This window comes from Cottoperca gobio, chromosome 23 (genome assembly GCF_900634415.1).
Source record: "Cottoperca gobio chromosome 23, fCotGob3.1, whole genome shotgun sequence".
NCBI lineage: Eukaryota > Metazoa > Chordata > Actinopteri > Perciformes > Bovichtidae > Cottoperca > Cottoperca gobio.
Window position 1 is genome coordinate 13,200,206 of NC_041377.1, and position 23,086 is coordinate 13,223,291.

Here is a 23,086-nt window from a genome sequence, read left to right on the forward strand (position 1 = left end):
TAACACTCTAAAACATTAATTCACCAAGGCTTTGATTTTGAGAAAATCCATTGGGGAAGTATTGGCGCGTGTGTGGCTGTGTGTTGTATTATTAATGCATGATTAGAAAACTACACAAAACAGTATTTGTGATCATAATGAGGTCAAATCTTTCCACCATGGACAAACTTTGTTCAGCGAACTTCATCAACGACACAAACAGTTTCCCGCCGTGTGAAAGGACGCATCTCTCCGTGCTGCTTACCTCACAGGAAACTTTCTTAGCTCTCAGCTAACAGCTCTCACAGCAGCTCTTCATGCCTCGCCATTATTCATCCTCAAGGGCTCATCAGCTCACAGTGGGCTCATAAGAATTATTACTCCTCCTCTACTTGTCTTTATTATCCAATTTGCCTCCTCTCTCCTCCTTTCTGCCACTCATTGCCAATCAGCCATCTTGTAAGCCGGCCCTTCACCTTCCACTATGAAACTTTTCAGGCTTTGTTCACTCTTTCAGCCCCGGTGGCGTCCAGCAACATCATTGTGCACTAAGTTTATCACTGGCCCTTGTTTTGCATAATCTTTCTACCATCATGCACCCTGATGTGTTGAATTACATGATGTAAAATGATGCGGATTTGTACAAAATGGTGATAAATTCTGGTATTTTATAAAAGACTAGAGATATATTATTAGAATTTGTTCATTTTTAGGGGAGATCTTCCTTTCACCTCCTTTCATGTAGCAATTAGGAACAGAACTGTTGTTTTTTGTGTGTATTTTGTATCGAGGGAGTGTGAATGCTCACTTCAGGTAAATCATTTCTCCTGAGAGAAGTCAAAATCAGGTTTACCAAAAGAAAGGGGTTTATTATATTTTTCCCACCCCTACTAAGAATATAAAAAAGGTAACGTGTTAGATAATAATATATATATATATATATATTTTTCAGGAATACATGGATTAAAACATATATAAATACACAAGCACTTATTTAACAACACTTAAAAGAGGCAGACAGGTGAGTACATCAGTCAAATGTTAACCGGGAGTTCGGATAAGGCACATCTGCAACTGTTTATAATCCTTATGTGCAGTGGTATTTTCATTTTCTTTTCTTTTTTAAGGACGGTCTTGGCAGGTTTTCCAGTGATTATTTTGCATATTTTACATCTTACAACTACCACAGTGTTTACAAAAACAAATATAAAACAAGTAGACATGGTTATTTACATTATGTACTTAAAGGCTGATAAATGTCTCCCTTTTCTTGTGGGTCTGTTTCTGCTCTGTCCGGGAGGCAGAGGAACATATTCACTGTCCGTAGTAAAGTATAAAAAATAAAAATAAAAAGAGCTGATGGAGGAGCAAGAGAATGCAAGCTTTGGGGCCGATCGAGCTCTAACGCCCTTGACCAACGAGAACTACACACTTTATATACAGGTGGCATTTTGAGGAGCTGTGCCAGCTATCTTAGCTGTCATTTAAATAACTTGCATCCCAGTGAGTGGTCATCATTGTCTTTTCGAGGCTCTGTGTATGCCATTTCCCACCGGGGATTACAACAGTGTCGTCATGAGAAGATAACAAGAGTCACTGAAGAGCGCCACCCTTATAGGTCGTCATCCTCCCCAGAGCTGAAGCTGCTCCTGTGGCTGCTGTCCTTGGACGCGTCTCCGGGCGAGCCGGCCGACAGGAGCGGGTCGGTGCCGAAGGGCGAGAGCGGGTCGTCCATCAGGATCTCGTCCAGCCGGTGCTCCTCCTTGAGGGTGGCGCTGAAGAAGTCTGTGAAGTGGGACAGCGGGTCGGAGAACGTGGAGCAGCCGTCGGCGCCTTGCATGTGATCCTGCGGCCCGGCAGCAGCGGGGATGGGGGACGGCACGCCGGCTATCCTCTGGAGGTAGTCACTGTTGGGGTCCTCATGGTAGAGGGGCGGCTGCTGCTGCTGCTGCTGCTGCTGCTGCTGCTGTTGTTGTTGCTGCTGCTGTTGTTGTTTGTGGAGATGGGAGGTAAGTTCAACTGTCCCCAAGGCTGAAGTCATGTTTGGGAGGCCATGTGCTCGTGCCTGGATCTCAAGCTCCTGGAAAAGAAAGGAAAAGAAACCATGAGTTGGAAGATGTTTGTGTTGTTGAGGAAAGGACCCACACAGTCAGTAGTTGTTAGTCTTGATAAGACCTGAATAAAAATGTGCAAATCCCCAAAAAATGTAATGACAGTGTGGCGTGGAGGAACAGCACCCCCCAGCTTCTCCACATCTCCTCCACATACTGAGGTTGGAGTGAGTCGCACTCAGGGAGTTCTGATGTTGACACACACTCTTCTCCCACACAGATATGATCTGCACTCATCACCTTAAACCCTGTTTGACCTTTATTAGCTGTCCTTGTGTGTCAGTGTTTCCTGGATAGTTTTGTCATATGTGAAGATGATTACAGATTTTGTGTTCTTCCCATCATTGGAGTAAAAAAAAAAAAAAAGTTCCCAAAGTGTGCAGGTGTACATGCGGCCCTCTGCGCTGCATGCATGTGTCATTAAGCATCGTCTTCTATTAGCGCTCATCATCTCTTTCTAACCTGTAAGAGCTGGGTTCATTGTGTTTTTTCATCAGGTAATTAGCACTGAGCTCTCAGAGGTAGGTGGGAGTGGAAGGGTTAGGTCATTATCGCCTGTTAGGTTAGAAACTGTTAGCTCGTAAAGCTTTGGAGGTGGAAGTTAGGGACGATTGAGACAGGTGGGATTGACAGAGTGAGCTCTGTCTTCACCAAATCTGATTTTTGGCATAATGGAACAGGCCTGGCGGAGGCTGTTTTTAAATATACCTATAATGTGAAAAAAGAAGTTTACTTGGACCTTGCACTGGGACTAAGTGCTAACACATCTGTGGGATATTAGTGAGTTGAGTGGCCAAGAAACTCACATTTCTTAGGAGGAACATTAAGACATCAAGCCTTTAAACATCCAGTTGTAGTTCAAAACTGTGTTGTCCAGCGAATCATATCGAATGTAAGTTGTAGGCCTCAACCTGCCACTATCACATGTAGACCATTGTATTACCTGGATCCTCAGCAGTAGTCTCCTGTTGGCTTGCTCCAGCTTCTTCTGACGGCCCTCCACCTCGCGAGCGTGCTGCTGCTCCTTCTGCAGCCACTTTATGTACTCCACCGAGGCCTTCAGGATGGTGCCTTTGTTCCAGCGCATGTCGCTGCAGAAAGGAGGAATGTAAAAGATAACCTTTTATTCAGAACCCCCTGATGTCGGCAGAATACGGGGGAGGGAAAGTTTTAACACAGAGGTTTTTTTTCCCCTTTTATGATATGAATAAGAAAAGGTGATTTACACGGGGCAATTATTCATCATTGGACATTACATGGGGACACTGAATTGGAATTTTAATAGAATAGTTAAGTAGCTATGTGGAAAGTCCATTCTCGTACCTCCTTGTTCGGAGGTAAAATTAATCCTGGAGTAAAAATAGCTGAGAGCTAAGTAGGAAGACGGAGGAGAAAATGGAGCATTGGACTTGAGGTGCTGGAGTGCAAGTCATTCTTTTGCAGATAATATTGCTTTTTTTTTTTTAAGTAAAGGGAATTGTAGTAAAATTGTCCTTCTCCACACGAGTGAGACGTTTGTGCGATCGGCGTTAATAATCTCTTTTATCTCATGTTAATGGCACGATGACAACGGCAACCTTCCATTTAAATTTGAGGCAAAGTTCAATTGCGAAAGATGGCCGGTGGATTTCCAATTCAGCTCCGCACTCCATCTCTATGTTCCAATTGTGCTTCAAACTTTGATTCAAATGGTGTGGCCTGCTTCTTTGCATTTGACCCTTTCCTCATCATTCATGCTTTGCGCTGAACTGCTGGGACCCAGCGAGAGGATGTACAGCTCTTCGAGCGTGGACTACAATGGAAGTTCAAGTGCACCCTTGAAATATGACTGAAATGTGCTTGAGTATTCATTTGAATTCAATGAGCAACGCTTAGAGTGTCTTTGTGCTTAGAATTGAATATGCTTCCCCGCCAGACAAGGTCTTGCAGTTGTTTCCGTGACATAAAGTAAAGAAGCGAGTGTTGTTTCAATAAATACGTTTAGATTTAGCAACTTACGGGTCATTCGACTTTGGTATGAGCGTCCCCAGCTCCTTAATCCTGTAGTTGATGTTGTATCTTCGCCTTCTTTCAACTAAGCAAGCAGAGTAAAAAGAAAGAGATGATTAGGACATTGTGGGCTGCTGTGCTAAAGGCTAGCCATAACTCATCTTTAGACGATAAACTGTGAGGGAGTTGAAAGGTGGCGGGAGACACTTACTCAGATTGTGGTTGTCTTTTTTCTGCCTCTCTTTGGCCATCACTCTCGTGTCAAGTTCTGCCAACAACAAAATAAATCACAGAGGGGAACGAATGTATTAGCAACGCACACAAATTTAGAAACCGTAAGAAAACCAATACAAAAAAAAGCCACAAAAGGTCCAGTCAGGAGACACACAAGCAGTTGTTTTGAGGGAGTTCAGTGACAGGGTCAGCCAGAATGGGGAATTTCCATGCATTAGCCCACACCCCAGACACAAGTTGACCTCCTTACACACACACACACACACACACACACACACACACACACACACACACACACACTGAATGAGCCCAATCTATCCCCTCCAGCATGTCTGAAGCTCATTGTGGACGAAAAAAATGGGGATCACTATTAAACTAGCGTAATTAAGACAGTCTAGCAAATTCTACCCTGGAGTGGGGACAAAAACGCCAGTGCATCCATATTTGTATTCGCATTCTTCCAAATTACATAATTGGGGACCTGAGATTGGATTTCCCAATTTGTCTCTGTTGATTCAATCAAGACAATTTAAAGTCTGTGTAGCAGCTCATTGTCCTCTCTGCCCACGCTCAAATGTAACAGATGGCAATTTACTTATTTACCCGTAGAGAGTGAAGGGTTCTTCGGGCATCCTTTCTATTTCCTAAATCAATTAGGCTACTTTGCTTGATGCATGACATTAATAAGAAATGTCTTAAAGTGCCCTTTGTTTGTTTTTTTTGCACTGTGACAAAAAGTCTACACGTTTCTACGGTCTATTAGTGAAACCAGTGACAAGAAGGGCAGTGTTTGTCAAAAACACTGGACACAAATCGCTTTAGACATTTCTCTGTTGTCTGTAATTGGACACGATGGACAAGTTGTCTTTTTCGGCTAACGCAGAGACACTCTGTTCTTTACAGCATCTGCCCAGACCTTCAATTTAGTAGAAATGTGCCTTCATTTATGTCCTAAATGTCTTCTTGTGTGTGATTTTAACTTTTACAGCAATGCGAACATGTAATTATTCATTAAATGCTTCCTTGTTTGATCAGTGCTATGGCATGATTTCATATGTGTGTATTCCTGTATTACAGTGAGCTTTGTGGGGTTAGATGTGGGACTCATTCCACCATTAGGGGCGTTCATACCTTGTTCACCCCCGTAGATGTCCAGCATGCTGCCACTGAGGGACACCTAGGAGGGGGAGAGAGGAAGGAGGGGGGGGGGGGAGAAGAAAGATAAGTTGTCAGTCACAGGGGAAGCATGCCCAAACACTCAATTACAGCAGCACAAATAGTTGTTTTTAGCTGCTGTGTGGTTTTGTTTCTCATTGACAAGATGTGAGTAGAGTGATCACAGCCATGCAAAGAAGGTTGTCAGCCCCCAGAGCTCTGGCTTTGGACCTCCCAGCAGGGACTTATGTCTCCAACAGTCATTTTCCATGTTCAAATTGTCACTAACAAGAACTTAACCTGGCTGAAACCAGGTCAATAAAAGGTCCTCCTCCAGCCTGACTCCATCTAAGCCTATCCTCCAACCCAGACTTGCAGCCCTCTGATGTTTAGTTTGTCCAGACATCGTGCCTTGATCTGCTAATTCAACCCTTTTCAAAACCCCTCCATTTGAAAGTGCTCCTAACACAGAGATGTGCTCTGTGTTGAAAATAGCATCCCATTGGATGAAAAGGCTAGCTAGGTCAACTGCTTGAACAGAGGCAAAACTGTTTTCCTACGGGTCCCTTCTTGTCTGGGAAAGCGTGCATCGGTTCTGCGATAATGGCGTCTTTTTACGGACTGGGGAGATGTCAAGATATGGCGTGCTGACACACATGTGTGTCTAATTCGCATTTGTGTATTTATGGGAAAATGCTACAGAAGCCACCATGCATTCCACGATGCGCGCAGCCAATTCTATCCACGACGTGTGTGTCAAATCTAACTGCCAGACTGCTGAACGTGATAAGGCCGCATGGCAAGTCAAGAGATGGGAAGCAAAAGGAGAAGAATCAAAACAGAAGAAACTGCACACACTTCACATATCTGCAGTTGGTTTAGTTTGCGCTTTTTTTTTCTTCTTTTCTCATTATCTCACCAAGATGGGAGAAGAGGAGGAGGGGGAGGGGACAAAAGTGCTTATCAAAATGAAAGATTGCAACAATTCCCCTACTACTATTGTAATCACTTCAGTCGCTCTCCCGTCTGTGTTCCTGGATGTGTTGACACGGCGAAACGACGTGATGCATCATACTGTATGACTAATTAGGATGAATTGATCCATTTAAGCATGGTATCATTTCTGAACAAGCCCATGGGGAGTGTATGCATTAGCCCAATCCAATGGCTCAGTAACTCTCTCCAACAAAATCTCTCACTCCTCGCTCCCCCTCACCCCCTGCCCTATCTTTTCCTCCCACCCCCACCCCTCTCTCTCATTCCTACTCTGTCACAGTATCTGTTGTGTTTTGCTGCGTGTCACTTTATCTGTGTGTACGAGTCTTTGTCCCCGATCTGTCTCTCTCTGTATTTAAAGAGTTAGGCCAGATTCCCAGTGTTTCCATGCCACAAACTCTCCCTGTATGTGGCTCAGGTGTTGCTATGGTCTCTGGCCAAATGGACCCCTTGTCCCACATTCTTTGCACCAGAGTTTTTGAATTCTTTCATGGCCATGAATCCTACTGATAGTGCTGGTCTCTGGTGCCATGTTCCAGTTGTCTTCCCAGGACTGGACCTTAGTTAGACAGTTACTATATACTGAACTATGGTATATACCTCGGTCCACAAACATCCTCCTTTTTTAACTTAATCTGCATTGTTGATCTTCTTGAGTAATGTGAGAAATGTTGCTAAGCCCCAATGAACTTTGACTCATCTCCAGACTTAATCTGACCCCAAACTAAGACAGGTCTCCTTTTTCCCAAGCAAGTCAAGCCTCCACCTAAATGTTTAGATGGAGGAAACTTCACTTTCAAATCCCCATTCGACTTAAAAAGACAAAAGTAATTAGTTGAGGAACTTAACTTGACATAGCTGCAATACTGTGAGCAGGTTAACACATACAGGATTGTGCAGAAATCAATACAAAAGACCTTCAAACTGTTGATAGTCCGTCACATTTTAAACAGTGGTACTATGCAGCTGTTAACGTGATTCATACTTACATTGTTTTGCATCATAATGTTGGACTCCATGCAATCCAAGCCGCCGTCATTAAATCCGGATTCAAGACTAATTAGGTCATCGATAACTTCATCCATTGGAAACTAAAAGAAAAGAGTAATTTCAGTTTACTCACGGACAGGCTGATGATGTTTGTACCAGAATATCAATGCTGCTGTCCAAGTCTGATCTTTTGAAATCTCCACATTCAAACCAAAGTCGACACGAGGAAGGGGAGGAACTGTCGAGAGACTAATCCAATAACAGACAAGTTCTACACCGCTTGGTCGTAAATTAGTTAGCAGTGTTAGCGGAAAAAACATGTATCTGTTATCAAACTGGTGTCTTCCTTTGAAAGGGTTCTCTCATCAGATACTGCGAGTCTGAAGTTATTGATGAACACATCAGAGAGAGAGGGAGATCAATAATACCATCACTTTGTTTAGATGATTACTTGGAAGTAGTCTCTGAGTTTCAAACCTAATCCAGACAAAACATTTCACAAGCTTACTTAATTATATTACTTGTTGACTGTGCAAATGAAAGAAAGAATCAGCCATGATTCATCTCTCTTAATGGAAGGGACTAAGACAAATACTCACAAATGGCATAACAAATGGAAACATAACAAAATATTTCTTTTTAAAGGAGCGTTGACAGGAAAACGTGTCAAGAATGTTGCGAAATCTACAAAAAATGATGACTGATGATACTTTGTACGCAGATCACCCAGTCTCTGGTTCCAATTTCTGTTCTTGCAATTTCACTCTTTTCCAGTCAGTGCTAGAGTTTTCTCAATTTCAGTTCCATATATTCAGCAACAGCATAATTCACATTCAGACACTTTCTTTTTCCATGAACCCACTCACCTCGCTGTCGTGATTGGCCATAGTGAGGAGGGTAACGGGGCTGTTGGGGTTGCTGCCGTCGCTCACAGAGGGCATGTGTCCGTTCCTCATTATCGGCACGGTGGTCAGCGGCTGCCCAGGGGCATGCGGGTGCGGAATGGTGTGGCCCTGCCCGACCGAAGAGGCCAGCTTGGAGCCCAGCGTCAGGTACTGCTTGACCTGCTGATTCTGGCTCTGGTGGAGGTGGAACTTGGAGTTCTCCAGGTGGCTTTGTACCTGCGGCCAAAAAACAAAACAAGTTCAGTTATTTGAATAGAAAATCTGTTGATGGCACATTGCTTCTGATGTTGTAACTAAGTTCACACGCACAAGAGGTGTTTGCAGCAGCTGTCGGCTGTGATGATCTAATTCAACTCCCAGAAATAGTTGCGAGTCAGTATTTCTTCTTACTAGTCACTTATACAGAGCAAATGTACAGACTTACAGCAGTACTATCATTTTGTAGAGCACTCACATTAAAGCAAGTCATGTTTTGACATGCGTAGCAAGTGTAATAATACGAATTTGGACTCATTCTTAAGGAAGTTTCTCAAGTAAAGTATTGTCATAAATTTACTTCCCGTTTAAGACTAAATGTGGTCAATAGGAAACGCTTTTCCACACGAAATGAACTTAAGTTGACAACGAAATACATAATTGTTTGGTTACTTTCATATTCTATTAATCTGCAGTAGTACATATAATATTCACACAGCCAGCAGTCAAGATTGCCAAACTAGTAAAACTATAAAAGTCGTACAAATAATGTCACATTAGAAAACATGATAGCGCACCGTTCAACAAAACAAGTTATTTTCTAACTTTCAATATTCTTACATTTGAAGCTCTGGTTGCGTCCCGCATCGTGAAGTAACTGCAGTCAGTTAAGTGTGGCATTCTCACAAAAGCTGATAATCTTCAGATCGGTTTGTTTTGGTGTAGCAGCAAGTCAACCTTAGGAATCCAGATGTGCTGCTGCTATCCTGCTGAGCTGCTGACTTCTCAGTGAGTGTCTGTACTTCCCAGTCCCCTACCAAAGTCTTATAAAGGGCCCTAAGTGAACTAATTAGGCCCAAAGCTGGGGGTAAGCCTTTATGTTGCATAGCATGATAATCACTTCAAACACTGGACTGTCAGATCACCCACGGTTTGATCACTGCAGGATATCTGCCTTTAGCGTCTGTCACTAATTCATGCAGACCGCCCTTTTCTGTCTGACTGACCAATCAGAGGTCAGCTCCCAACGTCCTCTCCTGCCGGCTGCAGGGGTTGTGGCAGCACAATTGACCCTTGTTTCCCAATAGGGGGTTTTAAATAACTCTAATGCCATTTTTAACCAAGCTTTTTCATTCATTCAACAGTTTCAATGTAGACGGTTTAGTGATATCAGTTTCCCAAACAATAAAACTATTTTAATCTTTATTATTGTATTTGAGAGTGACCTAACAAAGTCTAGTTTACCTAATGGCCTGGAGCACACAAAGAAGCTCACTGTTGTCACTTGCTTTATTAGTCTATGTCCTGTAGAATATTTTTGGGTGTAATTAATAATAATGTATGTATTGTTAGCAGTTTTTTATGTTTTATTATGTTAGTCTTGTCAGTCGATGATCATTTTATATGTCTTTTACCAAAATGTATTTTTGGACTTCCTCTATAAAGTATTCCATTCACTGGGCAGAATACCGTGCACTGTGGGCTTGACTGAACTTTCTTTTTTATAACTGCATGGCTATGTTTTTCCTTGACTGACCTTGGCTAATCAATTACAAGTAGAGGACAGTCAGATAAGCAACAATGCTGGTGTCTTGCTTTAGCAGATTTAGAGGACAGATTTAACTTAATATATGTGTAACTGATTGGTAAACGTGATATTACAGAATTCCTTTTCATTCATTCGAGGCTACAACTGTACTTAGTGACAGTTATGGGACAATGCTTAGTACTAAACAATAGTGTTTAGCTAAAATGCTAAGCTACAGTTACAGTAGCACAGGTGGAGAAGAGTCATGACGTTACCTTAGGTTTGCTGAAGTTAGCTAACATTAGCCATCATTAGCTACTGTTCTTATTGGATCAAATAAATCTGCAGCAACAAAACCGCTGAGTGAATTGAGTTAAGTGACAGTGCCTTTTATTGCTTCTGATTTTAGCTTCACATTTCTAAGAGGAAGAATGTGTCATTTCTTTTCCCAAAAGTTTACAAATGTGCTGACTTGCTCGCTAGCAAGTAGCCTGTTGTGGTTTCAGACTTCGAGCAAGTTAGCACAACACTGCTAAACCACAAGGACGTTTAGCCATGGAAACTTTGAACTTGTACTGAAACTCAGCATTACATTCTTCTCGTCTGCTAGACTAGCTGCCCTTATTCACCGCTCATCCACCGAGCTAAGAACAGGCTCGACACAATACTTAACTTGTAGTGACTGAGAGCTCTTATCTGACTTCTCCAGGCCAAACAAGATGCCAGTTGTTAGCCAATCAACATTTTTTTCCACTACGGATAGCAGCAGCAGCAGCAGCAGGGATGCCGGGACTGCTACACACCACATCTGCTTTGTGTGACAGTGGTTTGTCCTGGTTTCACTTCAGCTTTCTCACTACTGTAAATGCCGGAGACACGCTTATTATCCACTTAAGGGAATCTGATTAGATTTGACAGGTAATGATGCTTCAGTCACCGAGTCCAACGTCCACAATGGCAGGCCTGTGTATGTGTGAAGAGGACATGCTGAAAAATTATTAATGCCAACCGTACATGGTGCGTGGAATGAGATAAGAATCTAATCAATCCAGGATCAAGATTGGGATTGTAGTGGCTATTCTGATGTTTGAGACTTTTTCTCTTTCTCAATATATCTACTGGCACCTGCTCCAACAATTGAGGCAGTGTTTGAGGTTACTGGTAGAGAAGAGGTCAGAGGTTCACTTTCCATTTACACACATGTGCATGTAGTTCCTGACATGCAATCCTTTTGCAGAGTATATATATAACAATTCACTGACATTATCTACTATCAGTCAATGCATTTCTTTTTTTTTTTGCATTACATTTCACAAAGTTAGTAATAACATTTTATTCGTCTGGTTTTGCATTTGTACTTCCTGCATCCAGTCAAAATATATAAACTTGACTGTGATCAGGAGATCAGCTGCATCTCTCTAACTTCATTATCCTCGTTAGAGACATTTGAACCACTAAAATAAAGATGTCAGAACCAGACAACGCCCTTGTTCAACACGCACAGCCTATTTCTCTCTTTCTCTCTCAATCAAACTTCTCCTAACTCTTTCACTAACGCAATTTGTGTTCTTGCAGGATTCACTCAGAAACCACTCAGGAATGCAGCAGGTTGATCAAATCCAACAAATGCTCCACTCTGCCCTGCTGTGAAGTCACAACATACGTGTTTTTCCAGCAGTTATATAGAAAATGTATCCGATTAATGCAAGCAAGTGCACATAACTGCAACTCTAAAGCATATCACAGCAATGCTCTATTAACAACATTAATCCTGCATTACAGGACATACAATCCTGCATATATAAAGATAAAAACACAACTTTACATAACAGACACACACAATCAATGCTAAATCTAATTCTGATTTCCTCAGCCTCTGTATGTTCGTTGTATTTAATAGCGGTGTAAATTTACCTCTGAGTTAAAAGGTGTATTTCTTTAGTCCCACTGAAGCTGCACCCACACTGCCATCGTAACAGACTCACAGGTGTTCCTTACAAATGAAAAGCTCTTGCTTAACTCAGTTTCAGTCTTGCTCAAGTTCTCCTTTCACTTCAGAAAAATCACAAAACTGATGTAACACTGGGTGATGGTGACCCAGCTGAACAAATTAGGGACAAAACACAGGAGGAGGCTTGGATTCATTTCTGCAAAATGCTGTATTCTTTACAACATACTGACTTCTTGAGAGTAGCAAAGCTCAAATATTCTTTCCCCAATGTTGAATCTACGGAGATAAGATGAAAGTGGATGAAGAAGCCTTCTCAGACACGCTGTGTTATTATTATTCTGCTGAGCCTGCTAACCAGTAAATATCTGTAACCACACACCCTGGGTTGTGAAATGTGAGGGAAGATAAGACTGGGATAGCAAACAGATCACAAAATCTGCATTCCACGGTGGCTATTCACTTATTCTGGTTGCAAGTGCATGGCTTTTATAAAGCACGGACAATTTCTCTTGCATGCAAACACAAACAACAGCACACATAGTTACACACACACACACACACACACACACACACTATTCTGTAGCTGATCTTGTCCCTGATTTGCCTGGCCTGTAACTGAGTCGCTCCCCCTACCTGTAGACGTTGGATCTCTGTCAAGGTGATCACTTTGACCACACAACAGCGACTCATGGCTCCCAGAGTGGCAGCGTCTCCCACCACAGGAGCTGCAAATTCTAACGGAAGAACATGAACTGTCACGACTACAGCTGTGTCTCACCGAGACAGGGGGGGGGGAGAAGTAGAGAAAGAAGAAGAGAGGTGCTGCAGCCTCCTTCCTGAGCTTTTGCAGAAATATCAGAAAGGAAGGCATGACACATCAGCTTATTTGGGAGCCGCACGGGCCAGTTTCCTGTGTCTGTGTGTTGGTGCGTGTGTGTGTTTTTGGTCAGGGGAAAAAGCCTGACAGAGGCAGAAATACAGATGGCAGTTGGGGGGGTTGGAGTGTGCGTGTGTAGGGGTGTAAATTGACAGAATGTGAGTTCCTACTTGTGGATCACCACACTTCCTGCAGAACATCCAGCGCAGCTCAGCACATTCTCCCAGGTTATCTTCATGACACCCACTTCCCTTGGAAGGCCCATCAAACTACAGATTCAACTAAGGAAACTCACAGAAATGTAATCTATGTATGTGTGCAAGTATACGAAAACACACAGACACTCACACACAGCTGTTATCATGTCCCAGTCACTGTCAGGCCACAACAAAGGACAGGCCTTCCCAGAATGACTCTCAGAGAATTCCTGGACACAGCAAAACTGAACGGGGGTCATTACAAATCCTCCCTGTAGTCCCAAACTTTTAGATACTAAAAACCATCCGCTAAATCAGAAGCCAAGGACTTATTAAATACAGGAAAGTAGAGTCCAACTACCAAAAAAAATCAATATGGTTAAAGCAAATGCTCGTTCTGTTTTACTTGCACCGTGTTCACCTGCAAACATGCTAGCAGTGCAGCTAACGATGCTAACACAGAATACTGCTGGGTTTCCATAGATCCATTTACATGAGCTACTGCATGTAAATAATTAATAGGAGTGAAATCCAGGATGATCCTGTGTCTTAAAAAATGAAGAATAAAGTTTTATTCTCACAGCTGATTCGGTGATTAGTGCAAACATTAACTGAGGATTATATATATATACATATCTTACACGATAAACACACCACAACTTAAATTGATGACATTGAATGTAAAAAAGAAAATTAAATCACAATGATTCCGTAAAATCAAACCGACACAGATGATGTTTTTTTAAAGCGTCAGTTTAACACTGTAGCACACAATAAGCTACATTTGCACTCAGCTGTTAAATTGCAATTTGTCCCACACGTGTCCATGGTGGATGATTGCATTACATAGAGAATGCCTGTCTTCATGCTATGTGCATGGTGATCTCTGCAAAAAGAGTTCTCATTACAAACAAATTAATAGCCTGTAAAGTCGGCTGGACGGGAGCATTATTTTTTTACTGCTGTGTCAGAATCATTTAGCCGCGTCTTTGTGAGAGTGTGTATCTGTTGGTACGTCACCATTACCCTTGTGTGTATTTGTCTGCTTCTTGTTTATTTGATGTGCGCTGTGTGTGTGTACACCTCATCTATCAGATTACCAAATTCCTGGCTGGCCATTTTTCGCTCATCTTGGGGCGAGCCACAAGTGCTCACCTTTGTTAGTCCCCCTGCATGGCATGTTTTAAACATCAGGGACTTCCTGTAAGAGTTGGTCTACTTCTGAGACAACACTTCAAAGTGCAGCTCCCACATCTGAGGACTGTTTTATCCTGCTAGAAAAGGAATGCATAATGGACACAGCACCACTGCACTTTTAATGATTCTCATATGAATTAAATATTATAGCCATTTTAACTGGATTACACGTGAAACCGTGTGTGTGTGTGTGTGTGTGTGTGTGTGTGTGTGTGTGTGTGTGTGTGTGTGTGTGTGTGTGTGTGTGTGTGTGTGTGTGTGTGTACTTGGTACCTTGATCAAATATTGAATTTATGAAAATGATCTGCCTCAACCAGTGTAAAAAATAATCAAAATTCATACTTAAGAGTAAAGTAGGACAATAACTTCAGTACACAATGTAGTTTTGATTGTAAAAACATTATGTTACTAATTAACATTATAACATTAACATTTCTCACCAAAACACACTATTATATTATATTTTTCACGCCTAATGGAGACTTTAAATTGATTTTCTACATTGTGATACACATAACAAAATACAAACAATAAAATATCTTTAAGTGGTAAATCTTTAAAATAGTAGTTTGATTACTTAGTGAAAAAATAACTGTTTCCTTTGCTATTTCTAATTCACGCCGTGGCTGCAAATTTGAGATAGAACTGTCAGAAAAGTGTGTGTAAAGTATGTCAACTGATCAGTTAAATATATGATATACTACCTTAGATAACATACAGAAGCACAAAGAATGTACTTTTACTGACTAATTTGACAAATATCAAACATTAAATGAGATTACAACAGATTCAGTCAACAGAAAGTGGAGAGGGAGAACACAGAGGGAGAGAATTAAGAGGTGCAGCCTGTCCTCTCCGTCAATACAGAGGACATGTAATTAGTCGGAATGGACTAATTCACTTTTTACTGTGATCACAGGAGCAGCTGGCAGATCGGAGACCGTCGGATGTCCTGATCAGTGTGTTTACGTGTGTGTCAGTGCTCTCTAGTTCATCACTGTGCAAACACAGCCCAGAAAAGTTTGCTGAATTTCAACAAATGTGAACATACATCATCAGTTACAGTTTAAATCACTCATTGTAGATTACCAATCAAAAATAGTTACTTCTGACATTCTTATTACACAGTTACAGGCATCTATGACCAATCATGACACGTTAGCTAAAATCAGACGATAACATCTTAACATGTTGCACAATGTAGACTGGGCCTTAAAGCAATTTAGTAAAGCAGTTAAAGCAGTTTAGTGTTTTGTTTTTTTTTCAAGAATAAAACAAGACATAAATCGGAGACTTGCAAAAAATTTGCTATGACGGATACTAAAAAACAATCAAAACAAATGTTCTATGCAACATAATTGCATACAAAGTCATTAGAGATATGCGAATGACGTAAATGTAGCACCATCACACATTACCATGCTTCAAAATGTTTCAACCTGACATCTGAGCTTTTTTCAATGCTTATTGAATCAACTTCATAAATATACAGAGAAAAGAAGGGAGACTGGAGAGAAATAAAGAAGAGCTGGTGAGTCCTGAGAACGTATATTGCTAGATAGCTGCAGCTACCTTCTGCACAGTGGGTACATTTCGCTGTTTGGGGCAAAGAAACAGACAAAAAACTGTCCAGCGGTCAAAAGTGTGAACACACCCTTTATTAGGCCTCTAGTCAACTTTGCTCCTTAACCATCTATTGCATCGTGTTGCCATATTCATGTTACTAAGAGACAGTAATATCAAATCCATGTTTTACTGTTGAGTTGTGAAACGTAACTTAATATGACAAATAATTGATTTCATCACATGACGAGGAAATCCTGTTTTTACATGGACATGTGACACCGAGAGAAGGTCACGATAAGAGGGCTTTGACTAATTGTACAATATTTAGGCAAAATCCCTTCGAGAAAAAAAAATTAAATATTATCTGGGGTAAGTAATAATAATAATAATAATAATAATAATAATAATAATAATAATAATAATAATAATAATAATAAACTTTTACAATATCTGATGTTTTGTTTGTAACTACAATTGACTTACTTTTGTTTCTAATTTTTCCATTATTTAGGTAATTTTAACTTATATAAAACACATTGAAACATTGTTATCATGGTTAAGTAAGGCGCTCGTAATTCTTCAACTGAAGAAATATTAAATCTTAACCATTCAAAGGCAGGTCCAAGCCACGACTGCAAAGCTGCTGAGCAGTACAGAGCAGAGGATTGTGGGTAAACTACTGTGTAGTAGTTGTGGTACTGAAAGGGGCACCTCATCCTTGACCCTCACTGTCCAGTGAGCTCGAACAGGATAGGCCGGTGCTTAGTGTTGCCTCCATAAATGATGTCAGAAGCTTTACTGTAGACAACTTTAATCTCTCACTTTGGCAGACAGTGAAAAGAAGCCCCCGGTGGGCTCCGACTATAACTATGAAGATGAAGTCTTATTAAAATTATGCACATGATTGATTGTGAGCCAGCCTCAGCTCACAAAAGTAAAAGCCTTTCAAGCCTGGGCAACAGCCTAAAGACAAAATGCTCACTACACAGAGAAATCCATGTTACACACTCAAAGGAGCGTATGAACTTCTGGATTCACAGTTCACTTCAATGACAGGATCTTTAAAACAATGTTTTGCTATTTCTTATCTTAATTGTTTCTATTTTAAGGACTTTATTCTGATATTTATTGAAAGAATAGAGCGCACTTTGTTTCCTGGAATTTTCTGTCTAGATAACAGACATCAGTAATTCTAGATAACTTTGAAAAGAGGATAAAACAGCATCTAAGATTAATCAGGTCGCAGGTCAGGTTGGGTAGAAGAGTTTAAAAAATAAGTAAGAAGAAGGTCAAATAATTAATCTTATGAATTAGCATCAAACTCCACAAGCTAAAACAAAAAACAGACAAAGTGTCAAAGGCCAAGAAGACCATAGATCGAGCACTAGGATGGAAGGACATGCTCTCTGATTCCTGGTGTTCAATGTGCCGACGTCAGATCCAGAGTTTTGACTCTTACAAACATTTCTCTGACTCATTCTTCCATAACATAATGTCACCCGACATCTATTAAAAAGGAATGATAAAGCTTATATCATTCATGGGCGTTGACATGTTAGTAAAACAACTATTGCTCTGGAAATACAGTAATATTACTGTCTCATTCCAGTGTATAGCTGCGTCCCCACAAGTCCACAGTCATTTCCTGTATCAGAAACCATTGATTGTAAAGTATATGACGTTGAGATGTATTGATAACTCCCCCATCCCCCTCCCTTAACGTGATTGTGGGAAATTAAATAATGCAAGAGTTGTTTAATGAGAACTAAGCAGAAAATTAAATCAACTTTGACCTTACCAGAACGAGTCATATATGGTTTGTGTTGTGGACAAAGAGCTGTTTGTTTGTCTCTTTTGCAAGGAGGGTGGAGTTTTCAAGTTTCCATCTCACACTTGTTTAAGTTGCATGCTGGAGGAAGATTGTCTTCCAAACTAGTGCTGATGTAACAAAATGATCTTACACTTGTTTCCCCCGTCAGCAGATGAAGATAACCTGAATGTCCAGACTGAAGCATGGCAAGAATTAATAGTCAGACTTAATGAAAGTGGCCAAAAATATCCAATAATGTAAATGTCAGTGAGGAAAGAGATTCTTAACGAAAAAGCAACCAACAATGTCCGAAACTTAGTCGAGTTAAGTCGCTGTCAACACTACCTGAAGTGTTCCTCCTAAGTCTTTTGTTGACATTATAAATGATGACTTGTAGAACTACTAAAGCTCTATCTGATCACTACACAATGTGCAGGGAAGTATATTTATATTACCATACTATATACTAGTGCATTAAATGGCACATTTGGACACTCAGGTCACTCCTTTCATCTGTGGAAGTTGTTAAATTTAATTCATTATTCATTGCACACCTTTTGCAATGCATTGTGCGTCCACTATGTAGGGGATATTAATTCTCACTAGACATTTGGACAAAGCTACAAAATGGCCATTGAACATTTATCCAGTACTGTTAGCTTTTCAACCATTTATAATTAAATTAGCTATTTATTCCAATGTTTGTCCATTACTTTTAGCTAACTATTTCAAATGTGTGTTAGCTTACTACTTCAACTACTTATCATTACTTTAAATTATCTAAAGTATTTTAACCATTTATCCATTCATTTAAAGGTTCTCAATTGAAACTTCAGAGTAGGCTGCAGGGATTGCCTCCACGTAGCTCTCAATATGGGCGACGGATGCCCCAGCAGCAAGCAGCTAACTGTGCTAACAGTGCAAACAACAGCAACAGTGCTGACAGAGCTAACAGTGTTAACTTCACGGGAACCGGAGAGTGGGCGTTACGCTTCTGCGAAAACCGGTAACCATAAAGCGGTGGTGATTAGCTAGCAACACAGGACTGCGCGGCCGGACCGGCTACGTAAACAAAGCACAGTGCAGCTCGGACTACAACTCCCATAGAGGAAGTGTGACTTAAGTCTCTGCTCAGGTAGACATTAATGCACTATATATTTACATAGCAAACGCTTCTATATTAATGCTATTAATGTCGATTGAGAACTATTTAGCCATCACTTTAAGCTAACAGTTTAGACTTCTCTGCCTGCTTGCTAACTAGTTGTAGTGCGCTCTTAACTGCAACAAAGTGTATACGTGGCAATATTTTATAATCAAGTCATAATAATATTTGTATTTTTCTACTCCACAGTCACTTGAGAATTGCTTTACTACCGTATACAGTTCATAGGGACCTGGAAACTTAGTGTTTACATTTCCTTAGAACATTCTTGTCTTTGTGCAACTCTTAAGAGAACTACAAAGAAAAATATAATTGATTAAGATTCAACTGAACAGAAAATATAAAATATTTCAATGCAGCTCCTCTGACATTTGAAGCTCAACATGGCATGAAGAAGAAGGATGCTGCTCTTCCTGAGCAACATAAAGTGCATTTGTGGGCTAAATTTGCCAGCCACTGTTCAAAAGCTTTTTGGTGGAGATGTATTTATTACCCTTATCCTTTAACTTGATTGTGGGAAATGAAATAATGCAATCGCTTTAATGAGAACTAAGCAGAAAATTAAATCAATTTTGACCTTACCAGAACTAGTCATATATGGTCTGTGGACAAAGAGCTGTTTGTTTGCTCTGTTTGGCTATCTTTGTGCCTCTGCCGTTTGAATGAGTAAGCTGCTGTGACCAAGGGAGGAGTGCCAGTGCAGCGATGCATGAGATGAAAGTGAGGGGAGTGAGAAGCAAAGGCCAGAAGAGCTTTTATCATATGCAGGTCTGGTCAGTTTTTATACTGACCTGCATCCAGATCTTCATATTTATTGAATTAGCTTCTCAGGCAATATTTTGATCATTTATTATCACAAACTCCAGTTGAATAAATGTGACAGGTCTCTAAATACAAAGTGAAGTTACATTTTGTTACATGGTGAGCAATCTCCACCTAAACTCTCTGAACATGCCTCTCCATCCAGCCCAAATCTTTCCTTTTTGTTAATATAATCACTATTATTATTTCTTTTCCCAAATTTGTCTATTTTCTGGTTCCTTTATTGGATCTTGCTACTCCCCCTGTCGTCCTCTCTCATCACCCCAATTGCCAGTCTTGAGTAAATTGGGTAATAAGCTTTGCCTGAGTTCAATTTATTTTCTCCCATCATTTAGTCGCTGCCAGTTCCAAGTGTGTCACAGAGTGTCTATGACTGCCAAAGTCCTCTGCTATAGACTACCACGCGCCTCCTCAGATGCACATGCCATCCACTTCTTTTCACTATACAAGCTTCACAAAACTAAACAGCTGCACAAATCCATATCAAACAAAGTCCTTTGCAAGCGTCACACGTGGGACTTGAATGACTTGACCCAGAATTGAGCCTGTATATGCATACAGGCATATCACCCACACATTCATAAAGGAAATTATCTGAAATTAAAGTGTTTTAATTGCCTAAACCTAACAACACTTGGGATGCCCGTGCAGAATACCAAAGACAAATCATCAATATTGGACGTTTCCCTAATTGTAGGGTAATATGACCATAATCCGATTATTTAAAAAAAACACATGGACAATTTTACTTTTGTAATGCAGTTACACCGACATGACATGTCTACTCCAGGCATGTTTTAGGACATAAACATACTCAGATATTCAGATAACATTCTTAAAATTATATCTGTTCATTCTCCCTCATTAAAAAATTCAGTATCTATAATTATGCAAAAAAAAAGTTAAATCCATTCAGCGCAGATGTTTTTGCCTCTCTCTCATCTGCTCCCACCAGTGTCAATTCTCAAGCATGCGTTGCATTCATCCCACTTATGCGTTGATAATGCATGCATGAACTAAAACGAATGTTGCTTTATTTTTCTTTTTTTTTCTGCTGTCTGTGAAGTTTTTTTCACCACGACAGATCTCATCAGTGAACCAAAAATGACCATCAAACTGTGTTGTAATTCTGTAATCTCGTCTCATCACTTTCATCTGCGTGTATTTGAGCAGCACATAGAAGTGTGCACACTTTGCAACAGTGCAAATGCATTAGGGGATTAAAGAGACTTTCAGCCCATTACTGTGCACACAAAGTGTATATTCTTTATAGCTTACCATTTTCTGAAGCATACCAAACGTTTTCAGATTGAGCCATTGGTCTCAGTTCATTTCAGCATGTTATAGAAATCATCTTACACAAACTTCAGTTAACACAGAACATTAATCTACATTTTCTGTTCATTATGTCTATTTATGTCAAAGCTGTGTTTTCTTTATGGAGTAATGTGGTGGTAAAAATCTGCATAACATCATTCATTAATGCAAAAAAAACAAACATCTTTACTGCACAGCTGGTCTATCCTCTCATCTGCAGTCAATGGGCCCCTGGCCACAGACATGCAAAGGGCCCCACCACCTCTCTTACATATGAGCAACACACACAGTTGTTTAGCCTCTTTTTGTAGTTGTTCCACATCTCTCTGTGGTTTTGTGTCTTTGTGGTTATTTTTGGTCTTTTTGTAGTTATGTTTGTCTGCTGTTTGTTTTGTGTCTCGTTGTATTCACTTTCAGTCTATTTGTAGTTGTTTTGATCACTTTGTAGTCTTTTTGTGTCTCTTTGTAGTCGTATTTGTGTTACCTTGTGGTCATTTTGAGTCTCTTCCTGGTTGGTAAGTGTGTCTTTGAGTGACATTTTGTCGGTGAGGGCCAGGGCCGTACAGTAATCCATCCATGAGTACAACATGATGATAATGTGTAGCCTACATTATACACCCCTCATTCTTTGGAGTATATAGAGGTGCATTCTGACTTAAAGCACGTCTCACCAAAGCATCATCTTGCTTTGTTTTTCTACTTTTTCCCTTTCTCTCCTTTGTTCTCTCCCTCTATCTGTGCCTTATCTCGCTCCCTCTCTGTCTATCTCTTTATCTCCATCACTCTCCCTCTCCATCTCTGCTAATGTTAATGAGCTGATGTGCAGGCAGAGAAGGCACCTTTGCGAGGCTAACGTGAGACGACACCAAACGTTTCATCACAATGGGGAGCCCCAGAGACCAAAGACTCACTTAAAAGGCGTATTTCAGGGTATTAATTGCTTGACATGGCTCACCCAGGTATGGGAACTCTTTCGCATGGCAATCAAAAAAGACGAGTAGAGAGAAAAACCTGTGCTGTGGCTGGCCAAGAGGATGCCGGCTGAAATATTTCAGAGTGTGTAACAGGCGGTGAGGTATTTCTCACTAAATCACGTGCCGTGAGCAGAAGAAGTTACGGTAATTGAGTTAACCGCCCCTCTTACCCCTTCGTTCTTTCATGGTGAGTCTAGTTCTGTGCGTGAGAGTTCACATGACCTGTTTTACGTCCTAAAACTATCCTATTTTGGAGTTTGAAAGTTATAGAATAAAACATTACGACACCTGGTCCCACTACCTGGTGTCATATGCGGATGTGGCTTTAAATTAGTTAACAGTCAAGAAGAAGAAGAATAGGAGAGGAGTAGTAGGAGGAGGAGGCTGATTAATTACTGAGGAGAATAAGAATCATAAGAATAAGAATAAGAGAAATAGAATCAGAAGGAAGAATAAGAAGAAGAAAGAAGAAAGAAGAATCAAGCAGAATAAAGAAAGCAGCTCCGTACCGCCGACGCCGCCCAGCCACTCCGACGCCTCCTCCATCCGACGAAGAAGAAGAAGAATATTAATGCTGGTAATAGGTGTGAAAATGTAATGTAGGTTTGTGCTTCCTTAAGAGTAAACGAAAGCCCTAATTTTTTACTATTCACATTAGTGTGAAATGTTTGTTCCTTTAAAGTTCTCCAAAGATTTGCGAAAGAATGGTCTGCTTTGTTTTTGTCTTAATCAGTATTTAATGTTTGCCATAATTCCACAAATAATCACTGTCCTGACGAACGTATGGAGATATGAATTTTTTGGGGGACAACGACAAAATCAATTGCAATGATGCAAAAAAAGAAGAAAAAAACCGTGTTGTAATTTAATCACATTAGTAATATTATTAAATATTATTATTATTGTTATTATTATTATTATTATAATTATTATTATTAATAATAATAATAATAATTGTATTATTATATTGTACCCAGTTGGTGAGTACTGTAATAACTACAGTATTTTTTTTGTCTGCTCCTTACGTCATCAGCTTTTAATCAAGTATTCTTGTGAAATGTGCGCTGCAGTGCTTTGATTCTATTTAGTTTGGTATTATGATCCCAACAGAGATTTCAGGCTTGAATT

At 40.4% G+C, this 23,086-nt stretch overlaps 1 protein-coding gene across 1 annotated transcript; it reads right to left on the reverse strand.

The window, feature by feature from the left end:
• Positions 1-894: 894 nt before the first annotated feature.
• Positions 895-10,424, reverse strand: tfec (transcription factor EC). Its single transcript, XM_029462546.1, has 8 exons — positions 9,176-10,424; positions 8,321-8,575; positions 7,454-7,555; positions 5,445-5,490; positions 4,291-4,347; positions 4,089-4,164; positions 3,034-3,181; positions 895-2,059 (listed from the first exon to the last, which is right to left on the reverse strand). The coding sequence occupies exons 1-8, from the start codon at positions 9,233-9,235 to the stop codon at positions 1,592-1,594; spliced, it is 1,212 nt and encodes a 403-aa protein (XP_029318406.1). The 5' UTR covers positions 9,236-10,424; the 3' UTR covers positions 895-1,591.
• Positions 10,425-23,086: the final 12,662 nt, after the last annotated feature.

What these genes read in the sequence shown, in the direction of transcription:
- tfec (XM_029462546.1), bottom strand. Translation starts at nt 9,235, where the DNA reads ATGCCACACTTAACTGACTGCAGTTACTTCACGATGCGGGACGCAACC. An exon ending in TGGCCAATCACGACAGCGAG is followed by an intron (nt 7,556 to 8,320) that starts GTGAGTGGGTTC and finishes CTTTTCTTTTAG; the next exon opens with TTTCCAATGGATGAAGTTAT. An exon ending in GACTACTGCTGAGGATCCAG is followed by an intron (nt 2,060 to 3,033) that starts GTAATACAATGG and finishes TTTCTTTTCCAG; the next exon opens with GAGCTTGAGATCCAGGCACG.